Raw genomic sequence first — 12,574 nt, forward strand, 5'->3', positions numbered from 1 at the left:
CAGGAGCTGCCTGCTCCTGCTTGGAAAGAGACAGACTTGGAAGGAAAAGCAGTTTGCTCCAGCTGCCAACAGCTGAGAAGGTGGGGAGGGGTAGCAATGGGGAAGACGAAGATTGATCAGGAAACAGATAAACATGCAGGCCCTGCATTAACAAGCTGATTGTGGTGACCCAGCAGCCCCTTTCTCTTTAGAAACCATCTCGTCCCAGGAGCATGAGAATCTGTTCCAAACAAGGGTGCTCTGATGGAGATGCGGAGACAGAAAGATTAAGTCAAATGGACAGAGTTTAAATAGGGAGATCTCCATAATATATGAATGTTGCATGGAGCAAGCCGCTTGTTCGTCCCGGCCACCCAGAACCAAAATAATCACACAGAAACTGTATTCATTACATCATTGCTTGACCCATTAGCTCTAGCTTCTTATTGGCTAACTCCTACATCTTAATTTAACCCATTTCTATTAATCTGTCTATCACCACAAGCTCGTGGCCTACCAGCAAAATTCCAGCATGTCTATCTCCGGCGGAGGATCCATGGCGTCCCCCTGACTCAGCCTCCTTTCTCCCAGCATGCCATTTAGTCCCCCCCACACACCTACCTAAGTTCTGCCCTAGCAACAGGCCAAGGCAGTTTCTTTATTCATTAATGGTAATCACAGCACACTGAGGGGACTCCCATATCATACGAAGTCTTTAAGAAACATGTCTTTTTCGATAGGATAGGAAGATGTGAGAGGAATGGGGGGGGGGTGAAATGACTAAACCTCATTATATAACTATAAAACTGTCAAAATGTTATTGACGAAAAATACATTCTAAGAACTATGTAAGTACTCCTGTGGGAATGTTGGTAGAGAGGGCTGGCTTAGTGGCAAAATGCTTGTTGCATGAAAAGTGTGAGGGCCTGAGTTTGGCTCTCGGACGCTCAGGTAAAAGCCAAGCATAGCATCGCATATCAGTGATTCCGCCCTCCACCCCCTGCACTTCAGGTGGACATTACCATCTGAAGCTGTTTCTTATACTGAACAGTTTTCTGCAACGAGTAGGTAACTATTTTATGATCAAGAAACCGAACAATAGCCGGGCAGTGGTGGCGCAGGCCTTTAATCCCAGCATGCGGGAGGCAGAGGCAGGCGGATCTCTGTGAGTTCGAGGCCAGCCTGGTCTACAAGAGCTAGTTCCAGGACAGGCTCTAAAAAAGCTGCAGAGAAACCCTGTCTCGAAAAACCAAAAAAAGAAAAAAAAAAGAAAAGAAACCGAACAATAAAATAAAAACAATAGCAAAATAATCTTCCTAGTTGAAAACAAGTATAACCTTGGGGCAGGCACCTGACTCTGAAGGTGAGATCATGCAGCCCCTAAATAACTAACTCATCTTTGTTTATATAGATGGCGGGATCTGGTGTATTCGGCTTAAATTCAGCAAGCCGGTGCTAGCAGGGACTGGAAGAGGTTGGTGTGGAGTTTCCCTGACGTAAGTCCAACACCTGTCAACTGAACAAAGACAAAGACAGGCTCGTTCTTAGATGTCCTTCCTACTCTGAGAGCTAGCTCCTCTTACAGTCAACAGGGGCTGGCAAAGTTAGACTTCAGATCCTTTTCCATAGACTTGGCTACTAAGGAAGGAAGGACTCCCACACACATCAGGCCCCTTGCCTTTCACACTGAGTGATCCAGCTGGTTGTCCTCTATTTTTAAGTGGATGAGATTGCCCATCTGTGGAGGATTGCCTAAACATTACAGCAGAGTTGTTACTGAGGCTCCTGCCCCTCCCTCTAGAGGATGCTATCAATTATTTTCTTTTGAAGTGATTAATAGCCTGTCTATGATCCTCCCTGCCACCACCTCTTCTCATTCCTCCATGCTCTCAAAAACAAAAAAACAAAAAAAACCACAAAACACCACCAAAAATAACCCTTGTGAGTAGCAATATAGACACACACACACACACACACACACACACACACACACTCACGCATGCGCACACTTGGCCTGCTGGGGATTATTCAAACCCACTACCTTCCCAACGTATCTATATACCCATTCCTATCCAAAGAATTTTATAAGGGTCAAGTAACTCAGCCAGACCCTTTTCCTGAATGGTCTTTGGGTGGGAATCTCTGGGCTTTGGGAGCTATGCAGCCCGCGTGTCTAGCTAGTCCAGTTGCAACTTACTGATTCATGAATACTTGGGGAAAGGATACTTTTAAAACAGGAGCCATGCATTAACGTCTAGCCCTTGTCCTTAGATATCAGGCACCGTGTCAGGTCATCACACACACACACACACACACACACACACACACTGTTGTGCTGAGAGGAGACATCAAATAAAATGTGCAACTGAAAGGGATCCCCATCGCTCCATTTTAGGGGGTCCCTGAAAGTTGGCAACTTGAAAACTTACTTCTTTCATAATAAGCCAGCTTCTTCTGAAATCCACTAAATCCACAAAAGCAAGGCAGCCTTTGAGTCTAAAGTGTGTCCACAAATACAACCCAATTACCCCACTTAGCCACCCAGGTGCCAGACCTTCTAAGTAAGTTCCAGTAACTGTATGCTCCAACACCTGTCCACAGCCTCCCCTTATCCCTCAGAACCCACACACGCAGGCCCAGGCTTCCATGGCTCCTACCAGGTCTCGCTGGTCTTCTCAATCTATGGCCATGGCAGCTCAATGAATCTCAGGACTGTCCGACTTATCCCAATCATTCCTCAGGACTTTTGTAAACCTGGAATCCTCCTCATTCATTCATTTGTTCGTTCAGTTCATTTATTCACCCATCCATTCATTCATTCATTCACAAATGCTTACGGCGTGCCCAACGAGTGATCCTAAACCATTCTCACACAAGGGAGAGCCGAGGCTCTTCTGGAACATTAGGTGCCTTTCCTGTGATCACCCGGCTGGTTAGCCGCAGAGTGGGTCTCCGAGCCTATCATCTGGCCTTCTTGTTGGAGCTTTTCTCCACATCACATCACATCACATCACACAACCCAAAGGACCCAGCCCAGTGGACGGGGAAAGATGCAGCACACCCCTCATTCAACCCCACCCGAGGTTGCCAGTCAGCAAGTAACAAGTCTCTTGAATCCGCCTCTGGACTTCCTTCACTCAGTTTCCACTGTGGTCCTCTCCTCACTCCCAGAACTTCCTATCCTCCCCAGCCTCTCAGAGAAAACCCCAGCTTTCCGCCTCAGAGCCCCAGTCCACTTCAGGACTCAGGAACTATAGCCTCAGAGCCTCACCATCTCTGCCACAGCTTCAGCTGCAGGCGCTTTCACCAGCTCCGCAGGCGCTGACGCGTTACCCTAGCAACCAAGAATCCGCAGTTCGCGGTTTAGCCCCGCCCCCTGTCCCGCCCCTTTCAGTTCCTGGGACAGTCACAAGGTAATTTTAAAGCAGGAACCCTTTTCCTCGAGCTTTTCCAGCCCTACAGAGGATCAGGAATGAGGCTCTTGAAGGTTGAGACCCTCGGATACGCCCCTAACGTCCACTTTGGCTTTCCTTCAGTTTAAGTCAGGCTCAAACTTTAAAGGACCTACTTTCCATGGGCCCAGGAGAGCTCAACTATAAAGGAGACCAACAGCCAGGCGGATAGTGGTTTTCCCTCACAGACCCTTCCACCCACCCTAGGTTTCCATGGTTACTGCTACGGGTTTCCAGGAGGAGCCAAACCAAACCTGCCTGATGAGAGTTCAGGCTGCAGAGAAGCAAGCTGTATTAAACCAAACAAATTTCACAGTAGGAGGGACTCTGACTAGACCAAGGAACAACCTAGCCCTGAAGACGTGTATGTAGTCTCATGAGCTCTGAGATCCGTGGAGAGTTTACTGAAAACACAGGGAGTCTGAGACAGGAAGTTCAAAACCTGCCTCGGCAACATTATAGCAAGCTCCATCCAATAAATACGTAAATCCTACCTAAACCGCGTCAAAATCCATAGCTCCAGCTTAGAGGGCCTGCATTTCACCTACTGTGAATGTTTTCAGGAGCTTAAGATTCACCCAGTCTGGTCTTGTTCCCCCATGCCTCCCCATCTGCAGGACGGAACTGAGTTGACTTGGGATCCTGCATGCCCCACACCTCACAAAATCGCCCACCAACCAGGTGAGGGTTTTTTGTTTTGTTTTGCTTTTTGTTTGTTTGTTTCTCAGAGGTTTATTTTCTGAGCTCTGGGTCTCTCCAAGCCCCCAAATCTCCCTCCAAACTCTGACCCTTAATCCAACCTAAGCATCCGAAATCTGTTGACAAGCCCTGGGGAGTGGAGGAAGGAAGACAGGGCCAACTACCCACCCCCTCCACCCCCACCTCCACCACTTCCACCACCTCCACCACTTCCACCACCTCCTCCTCCTCCTCCTCTTCCACCACCACAAATTCCAACCACCGCTGCTGCTGCCTCTGCTGCTACTTAATCCAAAAAGCTGCAGAGTTCATTCCCTGGATTCTTCCACTCTTACCTCCTTTGGAATCCAATTATTAACCACACCTCCCTGAGGTAGCTATTAGGCCCCCCCACCAAAGATGAAAGTCAGGCCGAGAAAGGCAATTGCAAAACAAGGCACGTGTTCCTTTCACGACTCAGACTGCCAGCTAAAGGGAAGGCATAAAGGCAGGGAGGGGTGGTGATAGAGTGCGCCCTAAGAAATCACGCCCCAGTGTTCCGTCTGAGTGTACCTCACAGTGAACAGCACCTTGCTCCAGGCCTGAGGCTTGCATGAGGCGCTTAAGGCTCATAGCAAAGCCCTGAGCAATACGTCTGCTTAGTCACATCTTTGCACAACGTCAGTTGATTTAAAGAAACATTTATTCTGGATTCCATGACACATGATGGTGTGGTTTCCATCACTCGCATGTACAGTTAAGACTCTCCTTTAATAGGAAAGCTTCCTAGAACGCTCCTCCCACCAGGCTACTAAGTCAACCTACTGGACATCCAGGCCACAAGTTATCAACCAGTCTCCATATGGCTGTGTTGTGAGCCTGATGCCTAAAGGATCCAAAAATGGGGTGAGGGGATAAGGCTGGGAATGAACAAAGCCAGAAGCCAGACTGTGAAAACTATTCCTCTAACCATCAGTGCTGTAAAGCCGTAAAAGTGGGCACGGGAAGCTGGATCATTGGATAAAACGTGTGCCACACAAGCCTGAAGACCAGAGTTCAGTTCCTGAAAATCCACATAAATGCCTGATGAGCAGGGCAGGTATGACAATCCCTAATCTCAGGAGGCAGAGATGGGCTCTCAGAGCAAGATGGCTTCCTAGATTAACAGAATCAGCAAGTTTTGGGTTTAAGTGAGAGACCTTTCTTCACTATATAAGGAGGAGAGCAACTGAGGAGGATAACCAACACCAGCCTCCAGTCTCTGCATGCATGCACACTCATGCAGTGTATCTGAACACATATGTAAGCACACATACACACATGCATGCACACTTACTAGTGTATCTGAACACATATGTAAGCACACATACACACATGCATGCACACTTACTAGTGTATCTGAACACATATGTAAGCACACATACACACATGCATGCACACTCATGCAATATGTCTGAACACATTGCAAGCACATATACGCACATGCATGCACACTTATACAATGGAACTGAACACACATGCAAGCATATATGCACGCATACACACCACACCACACACACACACAAGTAAAAATAGGATGAAATCTTAAGTGGGAATTCCATTTATATTAATTCCTAGTAAAAACCAAAGTTCTTCGTGTCTAAAAAGAGACACAACAATATAACATATATAGTTATACGTACATCATATGTTTCATTAGAGAAAAGTTGCACCCGAACAGTTGTCTACTTGCGTTTCTCCTTCGCTGATGTTTTCTCTTTGCATTTCCTTATTACAGTTCCTGAAATACACCTGTCACCCGGATTTTCCTACACATAATGAGGCTGGCAGTGTTCTCATTTTAAAACTACCCAAGTCCTGCGTATTAGTTTTCCACAGCTGCTATAACAAATCACCATGAATTTAGTAGCTTCAATAACCATGAATTTATTACAGTCTTAAAGTCTGATGTGGGTTTCACTGGTTTCTAAGGCCGCCCCTTTCCCTTGGCCCATGACCCCTTCCACTCTCCACAAAGGCATCATTGTTGACTGTTTCCAGCAGTTCTGCCAGTCACACCTCCCTCAGCTGTGGAAAGGTTTTCAGGACTCTCTCCACCCAGAACGGTGAAGATCACCCCCATCTCAGGCTCCCTAACTTCATCATTTCTGCAAAACCTCTTTTGCCATGGAAGTTAGTATTCACAAGTTCTGGGGATAAAGGGTTGGACATCTGGGCAATGTGTCGGAAAGGTGTGTGTCATTCTGCCTACCACACCGTGGAGCAGAGCTAGGATATTTTAAGGACTCTCCAACATATTTTCTTCTTAAATTTTTTGAACATTTTCCTTATTTATTTTTATGTGCATGAGTATTATATGATTAAATTGTGCAATACACGCCTGCAGTACCCCTGGGGGCCAGAAGATGGCATTGGATCCCCTGGAACTAGAATTATGATCTGCCCTGTGGGTGCTGGGAATTAAAGCTGGGTCCTCAGGAAGAGCAGTCAGTGCTCCTAACCACAGACCTATCTCTCCATACCCACAATATATTTCCAAAGACTTGAAAAATTAATAAAATTAATTGATTATACTGAATCATTGAATAGGCTGCTTTAAACCCCATTGTAATTTATTTATGTTTTTATTTGGAGCTTCTTTTTTCTTGAAAAGAATTTTAATACAATATATTCTGATGATAGTTTCCCCTCTCTCATCTCCTTCCAGATCCTTCCTACTTCCCCACCACCCTTCCAACTCCACTTCTTTCTCTCTCTCGTTAGAAAACAAGTGAATATAATAAATAATAAATAAAATAAAATAAAAAAGGAAGAAAGAAAAAGCATGAGAAACACATACACATGTACACACATACACCCCAATAAATAAATAAATAACAAAACTCAGCTGGGTGATAGTGACACACACCTTTAATCCCAGCACTTGAGAGGCAGAGGCAAGGGCAGGTAGGTCTCTATAAGTTTGAGACCATTCTCATCTACAAAGTGAATTCCAGAACAGCTAGGATTGTTACACAGAGAAACCCTGTCTCAAAACAAAAACAAAAAAATCAGAAACTATATTATATGAGCAAAAGATCAGCAAGGAGATAAAATGTCCAAACAAAGCAATATAAGACCAAAAAGAAGAAGAAGGAAGAGGAGGAGGAGGAGGAGGAGGAGGAGGAGGAGGAAGAAGAAGAAGAAGAAGAAGAAGAAGAAGAAGAAGAAGAAGAAGAAGAAGAAAAAAAGAAAGAAGAAGAAGAACAAGAACAAGAACAAGAAGAAGAAACATCATTGAGGTCATTGAGTTCATTTTGTGTTGGCCATCTAGTGCTGGACCTGGGGCCTGGCCTTCCGAGTGATCTGTATACCCAGTGAGACTCTAATGGAGAAACTAATTGTTCCTTTATGACGGGTGGTCAACTGGAGATAGCTTCTTGGTTAGGGATGGAAGCTCATGTCCCCTTCCCACACTTGGCTTGGACCTGTGCAGGCCCTGTGTTCACTGCAACAATCTTTGTGGGTTCGTACGTGTGTCAGTCCTATTGTGTCTGGAAGACACTGTTTCCTTGGTGTGAGTTCATGCATGCATCAGACCTGTTGTGTCTGGAAGACATTGTTCCCTGGTGTCATCCATCACCTCTGCCTCTTATGATCTCTCAGTCTGCTCTTCTGCATAGTCCCCTGTGCCCTAAGGGGAAGGGTTGATGAGAACATTCCATCTGGACTGATATTTTTGTTTATTTATATATTTGTGGCACACACAAACACACACACACGTGTTTGGGCAGGGGTGTGGTGGGGTGGCGTGATTCCCCTGCCTCTGCCTTCCATCTCCATATAAGAGTACCATGAATACCAACGTTGGCTACGACATCCAGGGATCAAGCCCAGGACGTCAAGTTTTTGCCTTTTACCCACTTGCAATCTCCTTACACTGAGGATCAAACTCAGGGCCTCAGGCATCCCAGGAAACTGCTCTACCACTGACCTAAATCCCCAGCAGCCTACTTTTCAAGGTGTCAATCATGCAAGTCAAATTTAAAAGACTTCTGATTTTGATATGTATGGACAATATATTTTCTTCCTACGTCACTGAGTGTATGTATGTAAATACATTTAAATGAACTTAAAATTGGCAGCTCATGAAACAGAAATAGAAAAAACAAGCCCTGAAATCAGTAGGAATTACTTTGAAATTGAGAAGCATATTAAAACAATTTTTAAATTATACCACAAAAGGGGTAATTCCAAAAGAGGAACAGATGAAATTTGGAGGAATAAGAAGACTAAATTTAGGGTGTGTAGTAATCCATTTAACAAGATGAAGGAAATGACACAAACATTGGGAGAATGTTAAATTCCTTGTTGATTTAATACAAAGCATTGACATTGATAGAGAATGCATGAAACCTATATTAGCACAGCAAGAGGAGGACCAGCGACAATCTGATTAATGAGTATCATCAATTCAAAGAACACTTAAGATTAATTACTGAACAATGCTCTGAAATCTTACAGCTTCTATAAGAAAGAAATTTAATACAAATTTCCCCAAATTTGACAACAATAAAAACCAACATGATTTTGCTTACAACAAACTGTGAAGTGAAACATTCTAATCTATCAATAATAATAAAAGTGTTGATCAACCCACAGCCCAGAAAAAGTTGTTACCTCAGGCTGTGAAACCATTATCTTATGTAGAGACCAAGAGGTGGGGCCAAAAGCCATTCACAAAGCATATTACTCCTCTAGGAGTGGAGATTTTTTGTAACATTTTCCAGAATGCTCAAAAACTTAAAATTACTCCAGCTTTGTTTATTATTCCAAGTGTTTGTTTCTGTTTTTAATTTTGGATTAATAATTTTGTATTGCTTATCTCAATTGGAGCTTCCAAAACTGCATAAGCCTCACAAAATCAAGAACTCTTTTTTTTTTTTCTCAGCAAAACTTGGCCCAAAGCACAGCAGAACCCTATCCTTATCTGGTGAGGCTTCAAGCGGTTACCTCCCTCCATCAACCCTGCCCACTCATCTCCCCACATCCTTTTCTTCTTCTTCCAGCTATTTCTACTCGCGCATCTTCAGAGTCTTTTCCCTTCTACCTTCCGCCATAAGCAAACCTCTCACCCTCCTCCACTCTATCCCATTTTCATCATGTCCTCACCGTCCAGCAAGCCCAGAGGTGAGAGCGAAGAGAAGGGGTAAGAGGCTAAGTAGTTAGAAGAAGAGGGAAGTCCACCGCTCCCTGGGAAGTCCCAGAATAGGGCCTAGGTCGCTAGCCAGGGGTCAGGATCCAGGAGAGAAGACAAGGGGCTGGGGCACAGCCAGTCAGTTCTGGTTGGGACTTGGCCCTGGAACAGCCTACTCATCCCTCCAAGCCTTAAAGGGTGCTTAGCCAGTCACCCCGCTGGCCCTTGAGTTGTTCCCCACACTGCCTGAAGCAGGAGGCACAGGAAGTTTGACTCTATGATGAGTAAGCATATTTAGTTGGAGGAGCCTGAAAGACATGGTCTCAGGGAGCTATTAAAATAAAGTCTGGCTTCTCACTGAAGCGTATCTCCTGTCTCGGAGCAATGCTGTGCTACTCTCTGTCCTCCCCTTCCTCTGGCCCCTCTGAAATGCATGGAGGACCTGGCCTTCCAGCACTAGGGTGACACACGCTGAAGCTAGGCAAGAAAGGAAATAGGATGGGGTTAGCTGGGCATGCGCAGTGAATGCGACGGGACTCCACTTTCCTGTAGAGGGGTTTGTGCTCTCTGCACAGGGCTCGGCAGCATGGTCTTTCTGAACCCCTATACTCAGACCTAGGCATTCCTGAGGCCAAGAGTCACCTCCATCTCCCTGGACCTGTCCCATCACGTCACTCCATTTTAAGGGTATCCATTTGGTCCTCAGTAAGGCTGTTTCTTCTAAGTCTGGTTCCCAGCCAAAATCCCATTTTAGAGGGCCTGGAGGAAGCTCTCCCATGCTGTGTTCCCTGGGGGAACAGAATGGAAAAGGACAACAGTGATTTGAGAGCCTCCCAAGGCTTGACCCTGGTCTGGGCCTGGTTTCCTCCGGGGGGGGGGGGGGGGGGGAAGGATAACAGCCCCCACCCCAAGGGGCGGGATATGAAGATAAGGCTGTGCTCAAAACTCAGTTTGTAGTCTTTTCTTCCCCAGCCCCCCCCCACGTGCGGGGGCAGCAGGGGGGAGTCCTTGTCCTTAACGTGGAACAAACCTCAGGACTCAGGAATGGACCTTACCCTCTCTACTAAGCTGCACGAAGCTTGAGAGCTGCGTCACCATCCCCTTTCCTGGAACACTTAAACTCTCCAAACCACCCTAAATTCTTTTGAAATCAAAGTAAGGCTCAAAACATAAATAAGCGCTTAGATGCACGAATTACTTTCCTTAAATTGCTAACTGCTCTCCATCCGTCTTCAGAACTCCCCTCTCTTTCCTGTTCTTAACGACTGCCCAAGAGACCCAGCCAAGGCAGGGAGAGAGGAGGGCTGACTTAAAACACAGGAAACAATCTGGAACCAAACAGAAAGAAGTCCCTAGAACTGGGGAGGCAAGGATGTCAGTGTTGGGGTGGAAATGGGGTCCTTAAGTGCTGGAGACTTTGGGTCTAGAGAGGAGAGAGAGGAGCACACACCAGAGGGGATGATGAAGATGAGTTGAGACATCAGTTAGGCAGAGAGAGACCCTTTTGAGTCACCACCACCCTCACCCACATCACCATTTGGCAGGTACCTCCCAGGCTGTAGAGAAAGACTTTAATGAAATGGTGCCCCTACCCACCCTCCCAGACTTCTTGAACTTCACGCCTCTACCCTCCAAACCATTCAGTACTTGGGCCAATGTTCCCTGGGAGTCCTGGACATGCCTGGCACCAGCTTCCCCTTCTACGTGACCAGTACACAGCCCTGGACTGGGTGGCGGATGCTGAGATAAGGCCAAGGAGGGTGGAAAACGCCAAAGCCAGGAAGTTGCACAGGCTGGTTCCCCTGGCAACCCCACCACAGTCACCAAACAGAGCTAGGGTTGAGGGGGTAGGGACAACAACTGTTCCTGGCTCAGGCCGGCGCTCTGCCAAGACCTCAGTTTTCTTGTTAGAGAATTTTTTTCCAGTCTTCTAGAATATACTGCCTAAAAATTAAGGAAGAATCCATCTGAGATGCAAATTAAGCTCCACCCAGGTTCTGTGTCTTCAGTTCTAGTAAGTAGGCTGGAATCTGCATTGCTCACTGGCATCCCACTGAGTCCCGTGCTGGAGTATGAAGATGTCACTTAGAGAATGGGCTGTGTTTAGCAGATGAAGCTTCGGTTGGTCGGGTTAGGAGGATTCACCAACCTGTGTTCCCTGAAGCACATAGCCAGCCCCAGCTCCAGGGTGCTGGGCTTTCAACATCAGCTGATTGGCAGGAGTCTAGAAACCTGGATTCTAGTGCATGCAGCACCAGTTCAAAATCCTGAACTCTGGGCTCCTTCGGGCTTCAACACGTTTTGCTTCTGAGAGCCAGGAGACGAGGGGAAATGTGTAGTGTATGCTTTTCTGCTCTCGGGAACCTGAGGACTCCAGGAGAATCACTCACACTCCCTAAGCTTTGCTTTTTCAGTTCTCTCCAAAGGATAGGAAATATTAAAGCCTTACCAGGAGGTGACAAACCCCTTTGGGATCAATAAACATCCGAGTGTCCTGAAAGCACACCTCTCGGGTATTGTCCCGGTGGTCGCCGTGGTTTCTGTCTGCTGGCGGTAAAAATGGGGCTATCTGAGGGAGGTCTAAGAAGGTCAGGCCGCCATGAGCAGGAAACCTGCAGAAGGCAGGATCCAGGGTCTGCGCCTCAGGAGCTCTTGTCTGTTCCTCTCCAAAGCAGCCCGATCTCCATTTAACTAGAGAGGTGGCTGCCGCAGAGCTGAACTTCCTGTACCTCTTGCCAAGCCTGACCTCTCCCTTCCTCCACTGTGGCCCCGGTCTCCACTCACAGGAAAACCACAGCTCGAGCCAGCTGCGGGCTGAACCCTTCTTCAGGGTCAGTCATTTCACAGGGGAACCCCACAACAGGGAGAGCAGAAGCTTGGCCTTCTGCTATCTAGAGTTTGGGTTTCAGTCGGTCCACGAGTTTCCCTGGGTAGTTACTGCTACTCCGTGAGCTTAAGTGTCCTCCTCTGTAAAATGGGAGCGATTCCTACTCTGTGTTGGCACCCTCTCTTCAAGGATTTCTCAGCTAGCACATACTTGAGTTGCTCACGCTAACCAATGTCTTTCTTAACCCCTTCCTCTCCCCTCCAAGTTCTGCTCTGAATAAGAGTCACAGTTTTGAACTCCATTATCTTCGTCTAGTCCTTAGCCTAGGCCTCACTTCAGCCTGAACCACCACAGCAATCCTTTTCCTAGTCTAGAGCATTCTTTGCTTGCAGCTTCTTAGAACTTTCTGAACAAAGCAGTTTACAACTCTGTTATCTAGCTCAGCATCATTCAGTCATGAGG

The 12,574-nt window shown here is 46.6% G+C and overlaps 1 protein-coding gene across 1 annotated transcript in view; it reads right to left on the reverse strand.

The window, feature by feature from the left end:
• The window catches only part of Cfap45 (cilia and flagella associated protein 45), a 34,840-nt gene that overhangs the window by 21,107 nt on the left and 1,159 nt on the right, over positions 1-12,574 (reverse strand). Inside the window, exons 2-3 of the mRNA XM_042054004.1 lie at positions 11,750-12,046; positions 10,933-11,118 (exon numbers count right to left, since the gene is read on the reverse strand). Coding sequence (XP_041909938.1) covers positions 10,933-11,118; positions 11,750-12,046 — 483 coding nt within the window. The remainder of the gene's footprint in view (positions 1-10,932; positions 11,119-11,749; positions 12,047-12,574) is intronic.

This window comes from Arvicola amphibius, chromosome 12, assembly GCF_903992535.2.
Source record: "Arvicola amphibius chromosome 12, mArvAmp1.2, whole genome shotgun sequence".
In the NCBI taxonomy this organism is placed as follows: Eukaryota; Metazoa; Chordata; class Mammalia; order Rodentia; family Cricetidae; genus Arvicola; species Arvicola amphibius.